At 42.0% G+C, this 23225-nt stretch overlaps 1 protein-coding gene across 18 annotated transcripts in view; it reads right to left on the bottom strand.

Moving 5' to 3' along the window:
* PPP6R3 (protein phosphatase 6 regulatory subunit 3) overlaps window positions 1–23225 on the bottom strand; it is a 71039-nt gene that overhangs the window by 41791 nt on the left and 6023 nt on the right. For 4 of the 18 annotated variants that reach the window (XM_088665645.1, XM_088665619.1, XM_060276643.2 and 1 more), the window contains exons 2-4: window positions 15165–15315; window positions 3479–3711; window positions 169–355 (exon numbers count right to left, since the gene is read on the bottom strand). In XM_088665645.1, coding sequence (XP_088521771.1) covers window positions 169–355; window positions 3479–3705 — 414 coding nt within the window. In that variant the 5' untranslated portion in view covers window positions 3706–3711; window positions 15165–15315. Of the gene's footprint in view, window positions 1–168; window positions 356–3478; window positions 3712–7880; window positions 8008–9356; window positions 9484–11782; window positions 11892–11982; window positions 13240–15164; window positions 15316–23225 lie in introns of those variants that run through there. The other 14 variants (XM_088665633.1, XM_088665615.1, XM_088665563.1 and 11 more) reach the window with 10 other exon arrangements.

Below are 23225 nucleotides of genomic sequence, written 5' to 3' on the forward strand. Positions count from 1 at the left end.
GATGGTGTTTCCTGCTCGGCAGAGGGTTGGACTGGATGGCCCTCGTGGTCTCTTCCAACTCTATGATTCTATGATTGTTGCTCTTCTAAAGATAGCAAGTGGAATGAAAGTAACTTAAGCTAGGCAGTTGAAAGCACAGTGTTTCCAAAGGAGCAATTAAGTAATTACCTGTTCTGGTTTTCTGCTGATAAGAATACTTAGCACCTTGCTGAAGAAACTGGCCAATAACGGATTTAAGGGTGGCTCGTTTAGAAGAAAACTATACAGTTTTGTTAATAATGATTCCTCTTCTCCCAGTCTATCATTGATCTGTGAAACATCTGAAGTAAGCAGCTCACAAGATATGTTTGGATACCTGAAAGAGAGAAGTAGACATTTTACTTAATTAGTAATAATAAATTAGCCTTACACACCAGTACTTTATCTAGTAATGCTGTATGTACCATTATATGTAGTCTGAATACACAAAGTGCAAAGAAAATCAGTGATACCCCTCAGTTTGTGCAGGCAGGCCAGCGAACATCCAGGGGTTACTCCCTCTCTATCAACAAAACATATATTAGGTCCACCACCAAGCTGCTATGACAGCGGGGGCCACCCGGCAGAAGGCCTTACCTAGGCCTGATCACTACACCAGCGTGAAGCTGCTGAATGAACTGAGCCCAATTTGTTTGCCAACTCCACCTTATGCTGTTGCCATGATGAATGGAAGGACTGTGGATGCAGTGGTAAATCCATCACTCCTCAGGGCCTTGGTGGCAGCAGTGACTTATTAAGATTGCTATTAGAATGGTCTCCAGAGATAATTGTTCTCTGCTGGTCAATCACCTGCCCATACATGCATTCAATTGACAATCACTGTGCGCTGCCAGGTCCTATCCCAATTTGGGGGGAGAGGGTTCTCTAAAGCTATTCCATTGCTTCCCTTGAAGGAGTCTTTAGAGTTGGTAAGGTAAAGTACTGGGGCCCAACACTCCTGTATTTAGGCTGCTTTCACTGATTGGTAACATGAAATGTAGTCAATAAGGAGTTCTTCAGGACACATAGCATAAAAACAGAGCGAAGCAGATTGATGCCCCCAATCAATCCAGCTGCAGCATCTTACATTGGGCTGCTTGCAAGCTTCAGTCATCAGACCCGCTTGCTCTTGGAAAGCACACGATCAGAGGAGAAGCAGAGATTATGCAGAGCTAGAAGCCCTGCTTTATTCAATGTATTTATTGAGCAGACAACGGAGAGAGCCTAAATGAGTGAGGTGTGTGTGTCTGCACCCTTGCCTTTAGCTTTCTGTTATTAATCATAGTGCTTGATTGTGCACAGCCAAAGAGAGGAGGATGAGGAAGATGTGAAAGAGGTGCAACATCAACCCTCACCTTGCCCCAAGGTATGCATGTCAAGTGGAGTATGAGTGTGTTTGTTTGTGTGTGTTTGCTTGCTTGCATGCCATGGAGAAGGCAGTGAAAGTGTTGTGGCTACAAATATTGACTAAAATATATTCATTTAGCATTCTCTGGCTGCACAGTTGGTGGCAACTTTGCTTAGCAATGGGGTGAATAATTCCTCCATGGTTCACCAACTCCTGAGCAAATGAAATAAATCTTTACATAACGTGTGGAAAATGTGGTAGCACAGACCCAGTTTGGCACACACACACCCATACGCATTCACGTATACTCACACACAGGCTGAGAGCCTCAGTGGTACCCCTTCTGGAGGCTTCACCCAGGGCAAAAAAACCAGGCTAGCCCCCTTGTAGCTACGGCACTGCACCATGCAAAAGCAACTATTGGCAAGTTAAGGATCAGATAAAATTTACAGGGGAGGTGGAACCAGCCTACTGCCCACCAGCTAGTCTAGTCATACCTGTGCTAGATCAATTCAACACAAAAATGCAAAACGAGAACACAAAATACATAAAACAAAAATAAACCAATAACACCCCTCCCACAGTGCCAGACAAAGTAGACAGTACTGGTCTAGAGATCTTATAGGAACAATGAAGTAGTTGTTTAGATGTCCTTAGTATCTTTTCAAGAGAGAAAGCTGAGGAGAGAACCAGAATTTGCTGCCTCCACATCCAATCAGCTCCACCCCTGGCTGTTGGCTAACCTGTCCTTCGCCCCACCAGTGCACATGGGCACCAGCCACTACTGAAAGAAAGTTGTTTCTTTTTTAAAAATAAAAAAAGTTTTAATAACCTACAAGTACACATAAGTAAAAAGAGAGAGAAATTCCTGCTATTTTGCAACCTATGAACTTTTAAATAGCGATAGGAGCACAGGCAACTTTTACCAGCCATTCGAGTTTGACAGGTTTTGTATTTGACAACATTATTTCATTGGGGCTGGCTCTGGGTAGAAATTCAGTCTGATTAAGTATAATGCTTACACTAATACACACAAACACACATATGCACCTTTCAAAGGCTTAAGGAGGATCACAATCCATAATCATTATTAGTCAGAAACAATGGCCAAAATAAGAAAGATAAGTATTTCAAATTCTCCTAAGAGCCAGCAAAAGATGGATTAATATACTGGGGGGAGGGGGCCTGCTCTACACAATTTGAAAAACTGAATCAAAGGCCCTACTTCCAGCAATGACAGTCTCAACCCACATGGAGAAGAACACAAAGCAGGACCTACATTAATGACTAAATTTGGTGTGGGAAGGGGTTTTCTCAGATATTATAATTTAATTCAGACTGAGTCAGCCTTCTTTATGCAGGCACCAGACCAATGGGCTGTACATAACGCCAGTGTTCGCACAAGATAAATCCTCTATCTCCTTTCCTCCATTAGTCTCTTGCACCCACTGATGGTTTGCTCATGCAAGCTGCCTCCACTTAAATCTCCACCCTCCCCTCTCCCACTTTAGTTTCCCCAACACCATCAAAGACCTTTTCTGAAAGTGCCCAACCCTTAGGGTAGCTTTGGCCCCCTAGTGTCTGCCAGAGCTTCTGGGCTACAGCTCCATCAGCCCCAGACAGCACAGCTGTGTGGGCAGAGGGTGGAGCTGTAGTCAAAAATACCTGGAGGGTGTTAAATTAGATAAGACTATTAGAGGATGTAGTTTTGGTTGGAAGCACAAGGCAGCAGTGGGGAGATCACTTGCAGCAGATAGTTTCCCTGTGAACAGCGTAGGAGATATAACCCAGGCATCCCCAAACTCCATCCCCAAACTCTGCCCTCCAGCTGTTTTGGGACTACAACTCCCATCATCCCTAGCTAACTGGACTACTGGTCAGGGATGGTTGGAAATGTAGTCCCAAAACATCTGGAGGGCCGAGTTTGGGGATGCATGATATAACCCAATGGTTTTTTTAAAGGTCTATTAGAAAAACATACCATAAAGAGGGACAAGTTACCACCCTTAAACTATAGGTGCAACAGTCTTATGAAACTACAGTCAGCTATTCTGCTAGTGAGCTTTTGTCTTCCCTCAACTTCAAGCTCCTAGATCAAAACACATTTCCTACTTGTATCTGATTTTTTCATCCATGTCTTGAGGTGGCTCTTCTATAATGAATGATACCAGATCTTCCAGACATTCCGATTTCAAGAGAAACTCTATAAGTTTGCGGTTTTGAGCTTTGCACTCTTGTAAAACATCATCTTCATCCATCAGCTCCTTCAGTGTTACATCTTCTCTCTCTAGAAGTGTGTCTATGTGGGATGATGAGTGAAGATCAAATTTCCAAAACATGCTGGTCTAGAGAAAAGGAAAAGCACACACAGCCTTAATTAAAGGGACAGATAGTAGCAGGTCTCTAACAGTCCTTAGGGAAGCCATTCTCCTGTTTCCCCTGTTCTCAGTTTGCACACAAAACAAAACTGCAGAAGCAAAAACAGAAAGCAGGGAAAAGATGAACAGCGTTAAAAATTGGACTTCATGGAAGATGAATGAGTGCCTTGAATGATAAGCCAATGTATTAACTTTTCAATAAAGTTGTTAGTTAGTTCAAGAATTGTAATATTTTGACATACAAGATTTGACATGTTAATGCAACAACAGTAAGAAAAATGTTAACCCAGTTTAGAATTTTCCAGTATTTTCTTGTCTTTTTACCTAACAGCAAACTAATGGCGCTCTAAACCAGTTTCCAAGAAGCAGCTGATTCAAGAGGTTGTTAAAATGCTAGCTGAGAGTTAAATCAGGAAAAATGAGGGGATTTTAGCTCACACGACTGTGGATCCATGTTTATCTCACAAAGGTGTGTATGTGTACTATTATCTTTTATCTCTATGGATGCTATTGCCAATAATAGAATTAAGCCCTTTATTAGTTTGCACCAAAAGATCTGGCTTTCATTCACCAATCCCATGACTGGCAAGAGCTCATGAAATTAATGAAAAGGCCAACAATCAAAGTATCAACACTACAAATATACCTTTGGCCTCACACTCAATGCTTAAGTGATTTTTCTTGGCACTGCACTGATGCAAATTAGACAAGGCTGTCGTTTTTTTTTAAAAAAGTGTTGATGCACATGTATTTCAGAAACTCAGATTAATTCCTTAACAAGTCAATGCTGCACAAACTTTATGAAAAATTAAAGAAATGAGGGCATGAGCCAGAACCCTTTTCCCACTTCATAATAATATGTTACAAACCCAGCCGCAATTAGTTACCATAAAATCCTTTTTGAGAATGGTTTATTCTCCTCAAACTTCAACTGTGCCCACCAACATTAAACACATGTTGGTATACATGCATAGGACTATTATACATAATTCTCACTGCTATAGCAAATAGATATCAGTTGCATTAGCAAATCACATTAAGGAGGGAAAACAGGAATAGAGTTAGATAAAGTGCCCAGTAACCCACAAACGCTTTTCAAACACATCTATAACCTTATAATTTGCCATTTGCCAGTTAAGTAGCAACTGCCTACTGGAAAACATGCATGCAGAACACTTTCTATGGAAAATGGCACGTGCTCATTCTACCATGTTGCACTGCATTGATTATGATGGTAGCTTTGGTTCTCTCATTTTAAGGCAACAGCAGAGAGAACCAGAGTGGCATATACAGCCAGCATAATACTGTCAAATTCAGCACAGGTCAGCACTCATAAAGATGCATGTGTGATGGTGTCCATAAATAGCTAGTAGTGAAGGTATAGAGAATAACATTTTTACATTGTGGAGAAAGATCCAAGCTAAGCCAAAAATTGTAGGCACTTGCCTTTAAAATAGGCTGTAGTTCTCTAAGCACCTCAATGAAGCAAGTTCCACTGAAACCAACAATGCTGGCTTCCAAATGCATATGGTAAGGATCGAGGAAACAGTCAGCAATTTTGGTTTGTTATATTCATTGGGCATAAGGGGATCAGAAGGACAATCTGATTTATGTCTGTTTCCAACACTCTTGGTTGTGAAGCATTGTCTACTGATATACATCATGTCACCCTGCCCTCATTTGGGAGGAGGTGGGATATAAACTAAACAAAACAGAAGGATTCACCTAGTGCACCACATCAGTGAAAGTTCTGTACAAGGAGTTCTGCTTGTGCCAGTGGGCTTTCCCCCACCACCTTCCCCTGTCCCCTCCAAAATTAGATCAGGGAGGGGGTGTCATTCCATCTGACAAGCTGTAATGTTTGTGCAGAAAGAACTTTCATAATTGTGTAATATTGAATTCCAGGCTATGACATCATGTGTAAATATTAAAAAGGTAGAAATGGCCCAAAGCTAGCCAACCAATTAAGGCAGGCATCCCCAAACTTCGGCCCTCCAGATGTTTTGGACTACAATTCCCATCGGTTGCCGAACAGCTTGGTAGGTTTCTGGATGAAACATTGGCTTTAGATCCATTCCAGTCCGGCTTTCGTCCCGGCCACGGGACCGAGACAGCACTGGTCGCCCTAACAGATGACCTCCGTAAACAGCTGGATCAAGGCGGGTCGGGGCTGCTGATTCTTCTAGATCTGTCAGCCGCCTTCGACATGGTCGATTATGAGCTTTTAGACCACCGCCTTGCCGACGTGGGGATTCAGGGTACAGTCCAACAATGGCTGCGTTCCTTTATCTCAGGTCGGGGACAGAGGGTGGCGCTAGGGAGGGGGTTGTCACCGCGGCACTCCTTGGTGTGTGGAGTCCCGCAAGGTGCAATCCTTTCCCCAATGCTTTTTAATATCTTCATGCGCCCCCTTGCCCAGATTGTCCGGAGTTTTGGGCTGGGTTGTCATCAATATGCTGATGACACCCAGATTTATCTGTTGATGGATGACCGTCCTGCCTCGGCCCCGGACACATTGACCAAGTGCCTGGAAGCTGTTGCTGGATGGCTACGTGGGAGTCGGCTGAAGCTAAATCCTTCGAAGACAGAGGTCCTCTGGCTGGGTCGGGATGACATGGGGCGGGGGGGCCAACTTCCATCTTTCGCTGGGGCCCAATTAGTGTCAGCCCCTTCTGTCAAGAGCTTGGGGGTAACCTTGGATGCCTCCCTTTCCATGGAGGCACAGGTTGCAACCACAGCCAAGGTGGCATTTTTCCATCTCCGCCGCATTAAGCAGTTGGTCCCCTATCTCTCTCAACCTGATCTAGCCACAGTGATCCATGCGATGGTCACCTCTAGGCTTGATTATTGTAATTCGCTCTACGCGGGGCTGCCCTTGAAACTGACCCAGAAACTCCAGCGGGTGCAGAATGCCGCGGCGAGGCTCCTTACGGGGTCCCAGCTGCGGGATCATATTCATCCAGTGCTTTACCAACTGCACTGGCTCCCGGTGGAGTACAGGATCAGGTTCAAGGTGCTGGTTTTGACCTTTAAAGCCTTATGCGGCTTAGGACCCTCGTACCTACGGGACCGCCTCTCCCGGTATGACCCACAGAGGACATTACGGTCCACAAATAATAACATATTGGAGATCCCGAGTCACAAGGTGGCTAGGCTGGCCTCGACCAGGACCAGGGCCTTCTCAGTACTGGCCCCGACCTGGTGGAACGCTCTGTCCCAGGAGACTAGGGCCCTGCGGGATTTGTCATCTTTTCGTAGGGCCTGCAAGACAGAGCTGTTTCGTTTGGCCTTCGGACTGACGCAGTCTGACCCCACGGTTACCCTCCCCTAAGGTTTTATTTATAATGGTTTTATCTTATTCGTAGATTTTTAATTTTAAAATTGAATTTTAACATTGTATTATTCTGTTGTTTTAACTGAAATGTTTCTTTTATATTTGTGTTGATATTATTTGTTGTTAGCCGCCCTGAGCCCAATCTTGACTGGGAAGGGCGGGGTATAAATAAAAATTATTATTATTATTATTATTATTATTATTATTATTATTATTATTATCTTCCCCGACCACTGGTCCTGTTAGCTAAGGATCATGGGAGTTGTAGGCCAAAACATCTGGAGGGCTGCAGTTTGGGGATGCCTGAATTAAGGTATTAGTGCACTTACAAAAGTTGCTCAAATTCCATACACGGTATAATTTACACACAAACTGAAGTCAAACATTGGCTTATTTGTCAGGCTACCGCAACCATTTCTTGTTGACAAATACAGGGTAACTTTCAATCCAAAAAGCAAGGTGTATTCTTCATCTAATAAAAATAAAATCATTTTTCCAGACTTTAACCCCAATCAAAGAAACCCAAATCTGTGAACAATAGTCCTTTTGACAAAGAGTTCCAAAACAATTCCTGAGCACTAAACTTACAAACCTACACATATTTACTTGAAATTAAGTCCCACTGAACACAGTGGTGCTTACTTCCAATAATGTATGCATAGGTGATGCTGCATAAAAATCTTTCCCTGGCTACATTCACACATTCATTCATCCATTCATACTGTACATTCATTTCATTGATTTTCAATGAATTGATTCAGGAAAGACAAACAGTAAGTAGCAACAAAAAAGAAAAGCATACTACTGCAAACATGTTACTGCGTTATTTCACAAACTTTCTCCCAGGCAAGCCGTATTAGGGGCTGGTTTCTCAATATGGCAGATGCTGACCAGATAATTCCATCACTTTTCAACAGGAGGCCAGGACCCTTGGAATAAGGAAAAACACCACAAAATGGATCAAAGGGCAAATCAGAGGAACCCTTAAAATAAGAGAACTTGTCTTTAATAAACCCACAGCATTAAGACTTTACTAGGTTTACAAATGTGCCAACATTCAAATAAATGTCATGGTGTTTACTATTGACACAAATGAATTTAGTGGAATTTTTCTGATTCTTATGGTGATAAATGCATAAACGTGTTTCATAGACTCCACATTGCATTCAGTTATGGAGTAGTCAATTCCTTGTCCAAGACTATATGTCTTATTAGGACCAGGCATACTCCTATTCATTCTTCAACCTTATGCACATGGCAATACATTGAAACTGTACTAGACTTGAGTACTTTGGACTTTACAGCTTGATGAGTAAGAAATGGGTGTGGTATTACTGTGGCAGATAACTTCTACCTCCTTTCTTTGTGCCAGTGAAAGGAAAAGAAGAAAGCCCCTTCCCAGAAGGATTATGTGAGCTGGCTCTGTACTGGTATTCAATTACCAATTCTGGCAAAATATTTCAAATTATGTATCTAGTTAAACTACATCAAGTACTGAATGGTTATGTTGGAAATGTTACTTTTGAAGGTATTACTGTGAGCTGCTTTGGGCTCAACTTTGTTGTGAACTGAGAACCACTGTGCATAATTCACGATCCCAACCTATGGAGTTAGCCAAAACAGTGATTAGACACTTGGTGAATTTTCCATCCCAAACTGATGCTATCAACTTCAATATGCCGTGCTCCAATTCAGGAATAACTGATCAATACGAAACCTAAGAGCTCTGTTGGATCAGACCAAATCCTCATGCAGGCCACTCTCCCATCTCCCACAATGGCCAACCCTGTGCCTATAAGAAGCCCATAAACAGGACAGGAGGGAAATAGCTCTCTCACTGTTGCGCCTCAGTGACTGGTATTTGGAGGCACACTCCCTGTGATCCTGAAGGAAGTGTACACAACCATCATAACTAGCAGCCATTTATAGCCTCATCCTCCATTGATATATCTAATCCCTTTCAAAAGCTATTGAAGCTGGTGGTCAACACATCCCATTGAAGGAAGCGGTCACTAATTATATGCTTGACTACCAAGCCTCACTGGGGCTCTGCGTCAACATGAATAAATCTTATCTTCATTCCACACATTGTATCCAGTTTAGAGTCTTATTATTTTGCTCTCCTACTCTTCTGCTGCAGGGCATCCACCATGGGGATCTTACAATTAGATCCACGTGCAAGCCAGGTTTCTTGGAAGATGATTACATAGAGCTGGTTTCCCAAAACATTGTGAAAGGGCAGACGTTATTCAAAGGTCCAGCACTTGCAGAGCCTCACCTGATTCAGACGATTTGGAGAGGCCAGAAGATGGTTGTCATCTACATACTGGTGGCTTTGTGCTCCAACTCACTGAAATGACATACTGGTGACCTCATGGTCTAAATTCCCCAGTGGCTTGATATTGCTGTTAAAAAGCATGGGGAACAAGATGAAACCCAGCAGTACGCTACAGCACAAGTGCCAAGGAGTTGAGCAGCAGTCCTCCAACGCCTCTCTCTTGTATGGCCCAAAGCCATATTAAAATGGGTCTGGATAATCTTCTCCTCCCATCATATCAAAAACTGATAATCAGGTCCACAACTAACTCAACAACCCTGCCTACCTACCTCAAATGGTTTTGTAAGTGTATAGTTCCATGTAGGTTTCTATAGTTCACGTATAGTGAACAAGGTTTCCATCCATTGCTATGTTGCAAAACAATGAATTTGATAATCAACAGGGCAATTCTGGAGTAAGGTTCCATGCAATTAGGAAGTATCCTGGCAACACTATCAGTTATTATGACTTTATTGAATTGTATTGTTTTGTTGAATCTGTTGCTGTTGTTTGCTTCATTTATAAGCTATTGCAACATTTGGGTTTTTGTTTTTTTAAAATGCTATTGTGATTATTGTGAGCCGCTTTGAGCTCAACACAAATATTAAATCAAATCAAAATCAAACCTCTGGGCAGTTTGGAAAAATCTTACTGAATATACTAACAGGGCACAGCTGCCACATTCCTTGACAGCAGCCTTGGCAGATATATGGAATATGTGAAAATGGTGTGGTTTTTGTTGTTATATGGATTTTTTAATGCATCACTGTTTTCTTTTCTTTTTGGTTCATTTCCTATGTTTGTATTCCTTCTATGACATATAGCAGGCATCCCCAAACTTCGGCCCTCCAGATGTTTTGGACTACAATTCCCATCTTCTCCGACCACTGGTGCTGTTAGCTAGGGATCATGGGAGTTGTAGGCCAAAACATCTGGAGGGCCGCAGTTTGGGGGTGCCTGACATATAGATGCATGACCAAACTGCGGGAAGCAGTGCAAGACAGGAGTGCCTGGCGTGCTCTGGTCAATGGGATCACGAAGAGTTGGACACGACTAAACAACTAAACAACAACAGACATATAGGGTAGACTAGTTATCTATATTATTTATATCTACTGCCAATCAAAATGTGTTTCACAATTTCTCCCCTATTGCATACTATTGTTCTCTAAACTATGTGCAAAATTAATGGGGAGTACTTTTTTAAAAAAAGAATCAAATCAGATGCTGAGCTTTGTTCTTCCCATATACAACTATGATCATACCATTGCATATTTTTAACAACCCTGGCAATAGACACTTTTGAGTGTCATCTCAGTCCAATAATATCGTCTTCCTTTGCTGTTACTCATATATGGAAAAGGTTGCCACAACTGATCCCTCTTCCAGTTCCAATCTCATCAGGATCAAACAAATTACTCACTATTTCTAACTTTAGTCTTTACAATGGTGGGCAATCAAGCCCAACCTACTCAATAGAATACAGTTTGATCCAAAGAATTTCCGTCAATGGAGTCTGGTTTGCACGAGAGTAGACTGCCCACCTCAATTTAATAGAACTGGCTGTGAGTCTGCAAGGAGAGACTATTCATTGCTACTTGTACATTACAACCAGATACTATGTGAACAAACAATGAGGCATGGTTTCCAAGATCTTATAGTTTATAACCCTTTGGGACTGATATGCTAATAGGCATAGTTCCAGTTGCCACCCACAGCTGCTAGTACAGTCACCTAGCTGATGCTCTTAGCAGAACCAGGTAAAGGCCCTATCTCCCATACTTGCAGCAACCCATGTTGTTGTTTTGCTACCTGTCTTCAAATGTATCATGTTCCACTCTACAGTAGCCATGGAACTGTATGGAACTCCTTCAATACCCTAGCTGCTTGGGTGCGCAATGATTGGAAGCATGAATTACATCCTAAAAAGCTCCATCACTGCCACACCAGCTTTGATTTACAATACTGTAATTAATCTCAGGGTTACTTTATACATCTTCCCACAGTACTGGGTTCTCTCTCCAAGAACAAGGGAGGATTCTACACTACAGTACAAGTCATCATCTTTCAGTCTCAATAACACAACACGTACACACTTTCAAAATATATTCCTAGTGCGTGTTGAACATGCAGAAGCCACCCACACAATGTTTCTAAGTGGTCATAGTTCTGAGTATTTACTTCTGCTCATGACCTAGAACCATGTAGCTTGTTCCATAGAGCAACTCTTGGGAGCACACAATACATGAACCGAGGAGCTGCTACTTCCCTTCATATTCTGGTGATATGTACCATCTCTTCTAGGATTACTGTACCCTCTCATCATCATCTTACAAAAAGCTTTCCAAAAATGATTTCTTATCTAACCAATATCTTTGATAGGGTACCTTCACTACTTTGGAGTCTTCTCACTCAGCACTTCAGCGAACCTTCTGAACTGATAGCTAACTGCCTCCTTCTTTCCTTCAAAAACAGCCCTCCTTGCCTCGACCACGCCTGCACATAGAATGAACTTTTGTTTTTTACTGTAATCCTCCTGTCTTAATATACAAATGTAAGGTAGCCCAGGTATTACGATCATACTCACCAACACAGTAACTTTTATTCAAAGAATCAAGGAATAAAGGATACAATTCACCTAAGAAAGGGAAGCCCTTTTAGTCAAAAAATGTCTGCTACTGGGTGGTATCCACCATTGTTACCAGTTAGCCAAACTCCTCCTATCAACCAGTGTCAATGGACATTTGACTTGGAGGCTACGTTGTGAGAATATCTGAGCTCTCCCCTCAATTGTCATTCAACTCAGTAGCTAACAAGGAAAATCAAAGAATGTCACCTTCTACAGTAAACACACACACACACTCCCAATTAACTAGCACAAGTTGGTATGATGTTCAATGTTCAAATTAACCTCTAGGTATCTTAAGAAAATTGTACCATGCTAGGTTGGTCAACTTTCTTAACATATCTAGAGGTTAATTTGAACAATGAAGAAAGGATTTCACTGTCTAGTTGGGAGATAAGAGTTGTTAAACAATTAGGCCACATAACCCTTGTTGATCTACTGAAAAATCACTCAGTTATCTATTAGTAGATCCTGACCTACTAGCTAACCACCCCAAAGAGCTCAGTTCTGATACTAAAAATAAATTCTTGGGATGAGCATGTGCTCATAGGCACTCATGCTTCTTAGTTCTAAGAGTATGTTGCCATCCATCCCATCAGCAACTGTTTTATACCTGGCCGTGGTTCATAGGCCTCAGTTCTTTTGGGGGGGGATTTAATTCCACAAGGCTAAAAGTGCCCACTACAACCTTGAGGACATTGTTGAATAACTTTTTCCCCTACCTTCAATGCTGTTAGATCCTCTCGTGTAACTAAGATACTTTTGCATCTACTTTCCAATGAATTAACACAGAGAAGTTTACCCACAAATATTTTTCTGGAATATTTTTCTCTCTCCATCACTTCACAGCATGTATTGTGGATAATCATTTCCAAACCCATTTCATTTTCACATAAGTTTCCTCATTCTGTAATGAGCAGCTACTTTTCAGGTTTAAGTTCATCACATCTTTCACAAATTCTGGGCATGCACATCTGACTTCCCCCATACTGAAGTGTGTGTGGAAGATCGGTAGCACATGCAAGTCAAAGATTTCCCTTCCCTCCTACCTTACAAGTTATCAAATTTGCAATCCACTTCAGTATTTAAAATCTGGCTACTTAGTTGTATAAACAGAATTAACATGTACCATAATGCACCCCCATCTCTCTTCCCTTCGCATGTGCATGAGAGAAAGTTAGTTTAGCAGAACTTAGAATTCAATGTTAATGTTTAATAAGTTACTAACTTTTGAAGGCATGTACTTTTGAAGGGAAATATGAAGTTAAATGCTCCATTTTCAAATTAGTCACAATATGAAGTCAACATTTGTCCTCAGCTTCTTGATGCTAGTTGAGCAAAACAAACCACAGCCCCCAGTTTGGACACAATACTAAGCCAGGAATTGTGGTTAATTGTTCCCACTTGCACCAGGAGACTAGTGAAGTTTCAGCAATGTCAGGTAACCATTTGCTAAGAAATCTAAGATTTCCTGTGACGTGCAAATGCAACAACTGGTTAAGAGTCACTTATTTGTTTCAGGTTGCTTCTGCTTTCTTTATAAGCTCACCTTTTTGTAGTGTATGGTTGAATTACATTGCCAGCTTTCAAATTTGTGCTAAGCAGGGACCTGCATCCAGAAATATAGTACACATCTTAAGACAGACAAGAGTGTCTGGAATCAGTCACTGCCTGGCTGAGGGAAGAAATGCAAGCTTAATCCCTTTATGATACATTGTTGGTGAGGAATTTACCGTGCTACAGAAATGTGTTCACCTGTTTCCAGACAAGTTACGCATGTTTTTGGATCCAGCTTTGGTCTTCAGATGTTCAAGTAGTCTTTGTAGCCTGAAGCACATTTCACCAAATTTGGTTGGTACACCAGCTTCCTGAGGAAGTAGGTCTTATTCCATTACCCGTATTTTAGTTGCATTCAGATTAAGCTGCAGTGCTCCAAAGACCATCTCCTCTTGTAAAGACCTACCCATTTTAGGAGATCAAAATCCTAGCTTCAGGTGCCCACACTGTTATGAGTTAGGCAGGCAGCAAATGGAAACAGTGCCTTTCAGTTGTGAACACCCTTCAAAGAGGTGCAGCAAACATGCAAACAAGTACTGCTGGCATTCTGAAGGCCATTTACCACTTTACATTAAGCCACATGAGTGTTCATACAAAATCATTTCCTTGCAAAGAAGGAACCTAACATTTAGAATTTATACAAGTAACCATGAATTTATACAAGTAACCATGAACACTTTGCAGTGTGGAGCTTTCTCATCCTCTGTCCAAAGAAGCAGGGAAAAGTAGCTCAAAGTAGCCTAACTGGACGTTTAAACCTAGCTCAGAAACACAGGCACGGTTAAACAAGTAACAAGTAAAATATCTAAGCAGTATTCTCTCCAAATGTTACATTAGCAAATAACATCAGTAATGGCAAATGTGAACACTCTCCTCTATTTCACCATTTTAACATATAATAATTTTCAAAAACTTGTCACTATGTGCTTGACTTCTCTAGCTTTTAGGGAGGTACTTCCGCCTTCTAATGGGGGCAAGAAAAGCAGCAGATATTAAATTAATGCAAGCTAGTTAAATTAAACTGGCAATTGAAACAATCTTGCAGCACTGTCACAATAATTAAGAATCTAAACAAATCACATGATACTCCTAAGTCACCTCCCAACTCACCAGAAAGACTATCCTTAAGTAATTTTGAGAAAGCATCAAGAAGCAAACTTCAGTTAAAGGCAAAACCATTTTCACATAAAGGAATTAAACCCAGGCAATCCTATTCAATCAGATTTAGTATAGTGAACATGCAAATGACTTGAGCATGGATTATTTTCCAGCAACCCAGGGCTTCAATTCCTGTTCCAAAACAGGACTTACAGATCAGGTTATGTGCCATTTTTGCAAACATGCACAAAAAACTTGCAGTGTCGATGCCATATTGATCCTAAATTGAATTTAAGTCATTAGTAATGGAGATAAACTGCATGTGTAGCTAAGGGTTTCAAAAGAAAAAAGGGGGGAAAACAAAGAGCAAGAAATAAAGTTATTGGAAGAATGTCTAAAGCATTGTGTTTAGTCAATATTTAGGGGAAGAAGCAAACACCAAAACATTAAGCAACATCTGCAGAGGCATACTAGCTGGTATTTCTTACCTGTTAACAGAAAAATTTAAAAAGAAAAAGAAAATGTATTCTTTGTGGCTCCTTGCCCATTACAGGGTATCCAGGCAGCAGCAAAATCTTTAAATCTACAGTATTAGCAGATTAGCAGGCTGAATTAGGTTAAGATGAAGCAGATTTCTTCCTATGAGAAAACACAATACAATTTTATAATGTCAACACAATTTCATTAGTGAAGTCAATAATGAACACCTGATTAATGGAATATATTGAGAGCTAGTAACATGAGAGCAATTTAACTAGGGTAACGTCTCTCACATATTTTACACAATGGTAGAGAGAAAAGCTTAAACTATACTCAGACAAACTGCAGAAGCTATTTGCAGGAACCATAATGTTTCAATAATCACCACAGCAATGGTACCCAATTTAACTCTTCCCCATTTCCATTGCTAGTATTCTCAAACATTATTATTTCTCTCTCTCTCTCTCTCTCTCTCTCTCTCACACACACACACACACACACACACACACTGCATTTAAAAAAGCAGTCTGGTATGGATTATGAACATTAATCAAAATAACATGCAGTTTTTATTTACAGTTCTAAGCAGTGTTAGGAAGATATAAAAATGAGATACTAAATGGCACCTTAAACCTAGATTATGGGCACAACAACGGATGGTCTAGGCACGCTTTTTTAATAACAAGAATACCAAACTGAAAATACAAGGATACAGACCTCCGAGGTTCCTGGGCCTGTGAGGGAGGAGGGGAGCCGCGAGAGCACCGCGGACCACCAAAAGAACCCCAGATTGAGTTTTCTGGGGGCACGAGAGCTCGGCTGCTCACCGGCAAGCTCACCGGCAAGCTCTCTTTGAGAGGTCCAAGAGAGAGCGGAGTTGCAGTCGCGGGCGCCATTTTCGAGTCTACCACTACCCTCACAGAGCAAAGCTCCGAGCCGGTAGCGGAGAGCGGTGGATTAAAAAAAAAAGGATTCGAAGACATTGGACACCGTGAGTAAAAGAAAGAAATTTTTCTTGATTGAAAAGATTTGGCCAAGGGAGGAGATTCAAAGAGGAAGTCGATCTCCCCCATTGAGAGAACTGTGAAGCAGTTAATTTGCCTGCAGCCGGAAAGACTGAAAGGAACTTACTAATTACCAAGGATAGGACTTAAAACCTTCCCCGAGGCAGGGTAAAGGGGAGAAGGTTCGAATTCATTAACGTCCCTGAAATTTTTTTAAAATTTGAATTGGGGAAAGACCCCCTGGAAGCTGGAGTCGGGCCCCTGGAGGGATCAGCGAGCCGCCATTATGACATCACAATAAAAAGGAATTTGTTTACCTCTTTGAGGCTGAGAACTGTCAATTGTGAAGAGAGTGTTAAATATAAGGCAGTGTATAAGAAGTTTGACAAATGCTCTTTTCATAAACGGACACAAGATTTTTAGGACATGAAGAAGAATTAAAAAATGAGACTATAACCAGATCGGATATAAACTTGATCCTTGATGTTTTTGGAAATACAAACTGCTCCACTTCCTGCTCTGCACTGTCCCCATGAAATCTGAGATGAGCAGGATGTCGGTAGTCTCAACATCATATGACTGCCTGGACTTCGAGAAGGAACTTTTGGAAATGCTTTTGGACTTGAGAAATGAATTGTTGCAAAACAATAAACAGTTGCATGAAATGCGTGAAGGGAGTCAGAGTTGTGCCGACAGTTTTTAAAATGGAGGGAAAATGAAGGGACAGAGTTTACTTTGTATGTTTTGTATGTTTTGTCTCTATAAATTTTTTTAATAAAAATTATTTTTTTTTAAAAAAGAGTTGTGCCGACAGTGAAGAGGGATTAATTCCAGTAGAGAATGAGGAGAAGCAAGAGGAACCACCACCAGTGAGGAAGATGCATGGAACATTGTTCACCCAGTGAGAGGGGGAGGAACAGAACATATGTTTGACCCAAGGACTCTCCAAAGAAGAACCAGCATGGAACAATGTCCTCCCAGTGAGACAGGGAGGGCAGGATCCATACTGGGGCCGGAACTTAAAGGGGAAAAACTGAGATAGGGCTGGAAAGTGGAATTATAACTGGATGGTTTTGTACTACAGTATTTAAAGAATTGGGGTGGCAGCAGGGGATGATTAAGGAAGAATAGTGGGCAGGCTGAGACAGAGTGGGAGTGGGGTGAGGGGTAATAATGGATGTAAATTTTTAACTGATTTAGATGGTCTGAAACTGGAATGACTTATGGAACTTGCTGAAGTATCTGGATGACCCTGAGTTCAGGGGAAGGGGGGCTGAATTAGTTTTAAGTGTTTAAATGTTATTATGATAGAAAAATTAATATTTAAATTTATGGAAAAATTGGTAATAAATTTGAGGCTAAGGGGAGAAATAGAGGAAGGGTGGGGAAATAATTTTGATTTGGATAAATTGGTTAATTATTGGTGCAGAATAGATGATGTTTTTAGAATAGAATATTTAAGAGATAATGATAAAATGTGTTAGAATGATTTAAGATATAGGATGAAAATTGCTTAATTGGGATTTTAAAATGGACCCAGTGAGGGGGGAATTGAGGAAGTCAACAATGTTAAGTAAAAAATGTAAGAATTTATATGTTTTTCTTTTTCATGTTTTCTTTTTGTTTGTCTTTTTTGTTTTGTTTTTGTGATTTTGTAATACTGGAAAATGAATAAAAATTATTTTTTTGGGGGGGGGGAGAAAATACAAGCATACAAAGCTGAAAATGTATGAACTGCAGCTAAAATATTATGTTCATTTTCCACATGGTCTAGTCCTTCCCCTGCCCATTCCCCTAATATTCTTAAAAAGGGTCTCTTTTCCAGTCTTCAGAGAGTAGCTGGAAGTGGGGAGGCAGAAAAACGTCCTCCTTTCCTTCTACTTTGCAGTTTTAATCTGAAATCTTAGGCACAGTACTGCACCCAGAGCTAATGAAATTCCCTGTCTCAAAATGCTCCTAGGACAGGGGTGTCAAACTCAAATTCATCGGGGGCCGCATCAGCAGTTTGGTCACCCTCAAAGGGCCGGTTGTATCTGTAGGACTATGTGTCCACTCTTTATTATCATAAATTATTGTCACTGCATTCAATTATTACTGTTTTTTTGTATTAATGTAAGTAATAACTAGCTCTGAAAGCAGAAATATAGTCAGAATAATGGCAAGTAGATATTCAAATGTACAATTATTGTACAATTTATTGAAAATGATTTTTGGTAACTGCACTGGGTGGTGGAGGCTCGCTAGGGTTTCATGCAGGACCTTTGCAGAGCTACTGGTACCTGGAGATGCTGGGGTCCTTCTGCATGCAGGACAGATGTTCTGCCAGTGAGCCACCACCCTTCACCAAAGGGACTGGCTGAGGTTGACTCACTGGAGCTGCTCTCCTGGTTCCAGGGTTTAAGGGCCAGAAGTATAAAGCAGCATCCTATGTTTCTGAGGAGAGGGAGAGGGAGGGGAGGGGAGGGGAGGAAGGAAGGAAGAAAAGAGGGGAGAGAAAGAAGAGTAGGAAAGAAGGGAGGGAATAAAGAAGGAAAGAAAAAGAAAGAGGAAGACAGAAAGGGAGAAAGAAGGAAGGAAGTAGAGAGGGAAAGAAATAATAAGAATGAGGGAGAGGATGAAAGATGGGAAGGACGGAAGGAAGGAAGGAAGAATGAAAAGAGGGAGTGGGAGGGAGAGAGGAAGGAAAGAAAGAGGGGAGAGAAAGAAGAGTAGGAAAGAAGGAAGGGAATAAAGAAGGAAGGAAAAAGAAAGAGGGAGAGAAGACGGAAAGGGAGAAAGAAGGAAGGAAGTAGAGAGGGAAAGAAAGAATAAGAATGAGGGAGAGGAAGAAAGATGGGAAGGACGGAAGGAAGAAAGGAAGGAAGAAAGAAAAGAGGGAGCAGGAGGGAGAGAGGAAGGAAAGAGGGGAGAGAAAGAAGAGTAGGAAAGAAGGAAGGGAATAAAGAAGGAAAGAAAAAGAAAGAGGGAGAGAAGACGGAAAGGGAGAAAGAAGGAAGGAAGTAGAGAGGGAAAGAAAGAATAAGAACGAGAGAGAGGAAGGAAGGAAGGAAGGGAAGGGGGGGTCGCCACCTTGATTCAGCGCCAGAAAAGAGCGCGAAGGGACCCAGGGGCAAAAAGCATTTCCCGTGCAGCGTGAGGCAGCAGGTGTCCGCTTTAGGAGACGTGCGTAAAGCCTCAGAGTTGCACGTTCATGAGGCTGAGCCGCTGCTGAGCTCACATTCATGAGGCTGAGCCGCGGCAGGAGGAGGAGGAGGTGGAGGTGAGGCAAGAGGAGGAGGCGGCTTGCCGGGTCGGTGCCCGGCAGCGCCGTACGGAGAGTCCTGAGCCTCTGGGACGCAGCAGTGCTCTGTAGCACTTTGAATCCTCCTCCTCCACGCGGCGCTGCTGGGTGCTTTGTCTGTGCTTCAGCAGCAGCAGCAGCAGCCGTTTCCAAGCACCGAGCCGTGGCAGGAGGAGGAGGATTCAAAGTGCTACAGAGCACTGCTGCGTCGCAGAGGCTCGGGACTCTCCGTGCGGCGCTGCTGGGCGCTGACCTGGCAAGCTGCCTCCTCCTTCTCCTGCTGTGGCTCAGGGCGCTCCACGCAGCGCTGCTCCGGCCGCCTTTCTACCCCCCCTCAGGCCCCAGCTGTTTGTCGGCGCTTTGTCGGCTGGGTCCCGCTGGCTGGGGCGCTCGGCGGGCCACATGACGAGGTCTGGCGGGCCGGATTTGGCCCCCGGGCCTTGTGTTTGACACCCGTGTCCTAGGACAATGGGAGTTTTGAACACTGGTTCTAAGTCTTTGAATTCTAAAAGGGATAGAAATTCAGAACTACTATAACATATGCTTTTGTACATCATGTGGTATTAAAATAATCAATATGAATGGTGGCCAGGATCAAAACAACTGGACACCTCAATCATTGTTTAACCAAAGGGACTGTGTTGGGTGGTAGTTCTTGAACAGCAGCATACATGGAAAACCACTTTTGAAGCAAGGAGCCTTTCAGAAGCAGTTTATGATGTGGTATGGGGTGTCCACTCATAGGGTAAACAGAGAACATCAGGTATGCCCAAGCATACCCCAAGTACTCCTTTTGATCCTGAGCATTATAATCACCAGAACAACTGCACTAGTTTATTACTATTAGCCCTCCATAGTCTGTGTTTCAATACTGATTTACATGGGACAGTAAAGGTAAAGGTAAAGGGACCCCTGACCATTAGGTCCAGTCGTGACCGACTCTGGGGTTGCGCGCTCATCTCGCATTATTGGCCGAGGGAGCCGGCGTATAGCTTCCAGGTCATGTGGCCAGCATGACAAAGCCGCTTCTGGCAAACCAGAGCAGCACATGGAAACGCCGTTTACCTTCCCGCTGTAGCGGTTCCTATTTATCTACTTGCATTTTGACGTGCTTTCGAACAGCTAGGTTGGCAGAAGCTGGGACCAAGCAACGGGAGCTCACCCCGTCACAGGGATTCGAACCGCCTACCTTCTGATCAGCAAGCCCTAGGCTCAGTGGTTTAACCACAGCGCCACCTGGGTCAGTATACTAACCAAACCATACAATTTCCTTATTTAATAAATGGGTACTATATTATCTAAGGAAATGAGAGCCAAAACACATATTTACAAAGCTGTAATTCCCAGAATTGTGTGGGTTCAGTGAGTTTACATTTATAATGGAAATGTTGCTTCTGCTGAGTGCTCTCAGATACTAATAACCACTTTCAATTTAGGCAGCAAATAGGATAATGAATCTTCAAATGAAATATCAACGCAAAAGACTGTTGAATAATCACTTTTACTAGATAAAGATAGAATGTTTCAAAGCAGTCTTTTTTGCTGGAGATAAAAAACAAGTTTCCAATAATATGATCCATATATTTCCTGAATGAGAATGAATGCTAATTGGTTATGATCTGGAACTAAATAAAGCCTTGATGCTGTGTAGAAACATAATTTATAAACCTCCGGTCAGAAGACCTAATCACACACTTTAGGGAACAAGAGGAATATTTGTGAAATTAAGGGTTTCTGTTCAGCATTCCCTGTACACATGGAAACATAACCAAATAAGAGAATTTCCTCAAAGATCAAGAGCCAAACTAGGTATCCATGAGTCAGGATCAATCCCAACAAAAGCTGTTTGAGAACTGAAATCCAGTACAGTTTTGGGGCAACAAATGTAATCAGAGTAGAGGAAGTAGACAGGTGGGTAAAAGTTGTTTTGAAAAAAGCAACTCTCCATTATTGCTCTGATCTGCAGCCCACAACATTTGCATTTCAATTTTTCAAAAGACCCTCAGGAATGATTACTAGTTCTTCAGTGCCTAAACTTTTCCAGAATCAAAGGCCAGTAGGTACTGAGTAGAATAGTGCTCCTTCATGGCATCAGGAATCAAAGGGTTTGGCGGAGAGAAATAATTTCTTTTCTGAATAGTTTACAAACATATGTAGAATACACACACACACAAACACACACACAGATATATATACACACACATTTTAGAACATATATACTGTATAAAATCAATACAAATACCAACTGAGATTGAATAAAATCTCTACTTTAAAGCCTGTTGAAAAAGTAACATTTTCAACAGGCACAAAAGACGATAGAGAAGATTTGAGTCTGAAATACAGTACTGTACAGTGGTACCTCGACAACTGAACGATTTGACTTCCGAAGGTTTCGACTTCCGAAGTCGACAACCCTGGAAGTCTTTTCGTTCTGCGCCTGCGCAAAGCGGCGCGCGCGGTCGGCACATGCGCAGAAGCGCAAAATCGCGCTTCACACATGCACAGAAGCAGCGCTTCGACAACTAAAGACTTCGACTTACGAAGACGGCCGCGGAACGGATCGTCTTCGTAAGTCGAGGTACCACTGTACAACAGGGGTTCCAAAGCGTAGGTGCTGCCACACTCGAGACCCAGAATTTTTAAAACTTTTATAGTTGTTTATTTTTATCCTTCCCTGATAGATATGTCCAAATGAAGGGATGCAGCACCTGAGAGCACTAGCTGAACAGCTTTGGGAAACAGAGAGCCAGAGCCACATAGGTAGCAGAATGAGATCAGTAAGCTAAAAACATCTGGGGGTTTAAGGGTGGTTTTCTTGGGAGATATAATGTCCACAAACTATTTCCTTCCAAATATGTTCGACTGGTTTATTTTTAAATAAAACAAATTAAACTACTACAAAAACTCCATAGACATCCAGTGCTACCTCCCTCCAAAGGAACCCAAACCTGGGTAAACTGAAACATTTCCCCCCTCAAATATATATTCCTAGGTTTAACTGCAAATGAAGCCATGGTCTCCCCTATCTACCCAAAGGTATTGCTATTTTATTATAGTTTAGGTTGAGCAGATGTCTACAGCACCATTGCTGTAAGATAGAAGATCATGAAATTGCTACCAGAAAGAGCACCTTCACTATAACATCAAAACAAAAATAGTATCATGGAATTGTAGAGTTGGAAGGATCATCTAGTTCAACCCTCTGCAATGCCGGAAACTTTAACCTAACATGGGGCTTGAACCCACAATCCTGAGATTAAGTCTCATGCTCTACCAATTAAGCTATGTTCTACAAATAGTTAGTCCACTAGGACAGGTAGTGTACAAATATTTTAGATCAATTTCAAGCATGGTGGTTTTCTAGTGGAAACATAGGGCTCTGAAGTTCACTAAATAATCAAGAGCAGACTATTTAGGCACACAGTACCCCCAGGTTTGTTTCCTGCAATATTGTTTCAGTGGGAAACCAGATGCCTATGGGAAGCCTGCAAGCCAGACCTGAGGATAACACCTACTTGTGATTCCCACCAACTGGTATTCAGAGGCATACAGACAATGGACACAGCACATAGCCATCATGGCGAGCCGTATACAGTATTCCGGCGTATAAGACGACCTCCAACGTTTCCAGTTAAAATATAGAGTTTGGGATATACTCGCCATATAAGAAATACGACCCGGCGTATAAGACGACCCCCCGACTTCTGAGAAGATTTTCCTGGGTTAAAAAGTAGTCTTATACGCAGGAATATACAGTAGCCATTGAATACCTCCTTCTCAATGAA

Source organism: Zootoca vivipara, chromosome 1 (genome assembly GCF_965207765.1).
Source record: "Zootoca vivipara chromosome 1, rZooViv2.hap1.1, whole genome shotgun sequence".
NCBI lineage: Eukaryota > Metazoa > Chordata > Lepidosauria > Squamata > Lacertidae > Zootoca > Zootoca vivipara.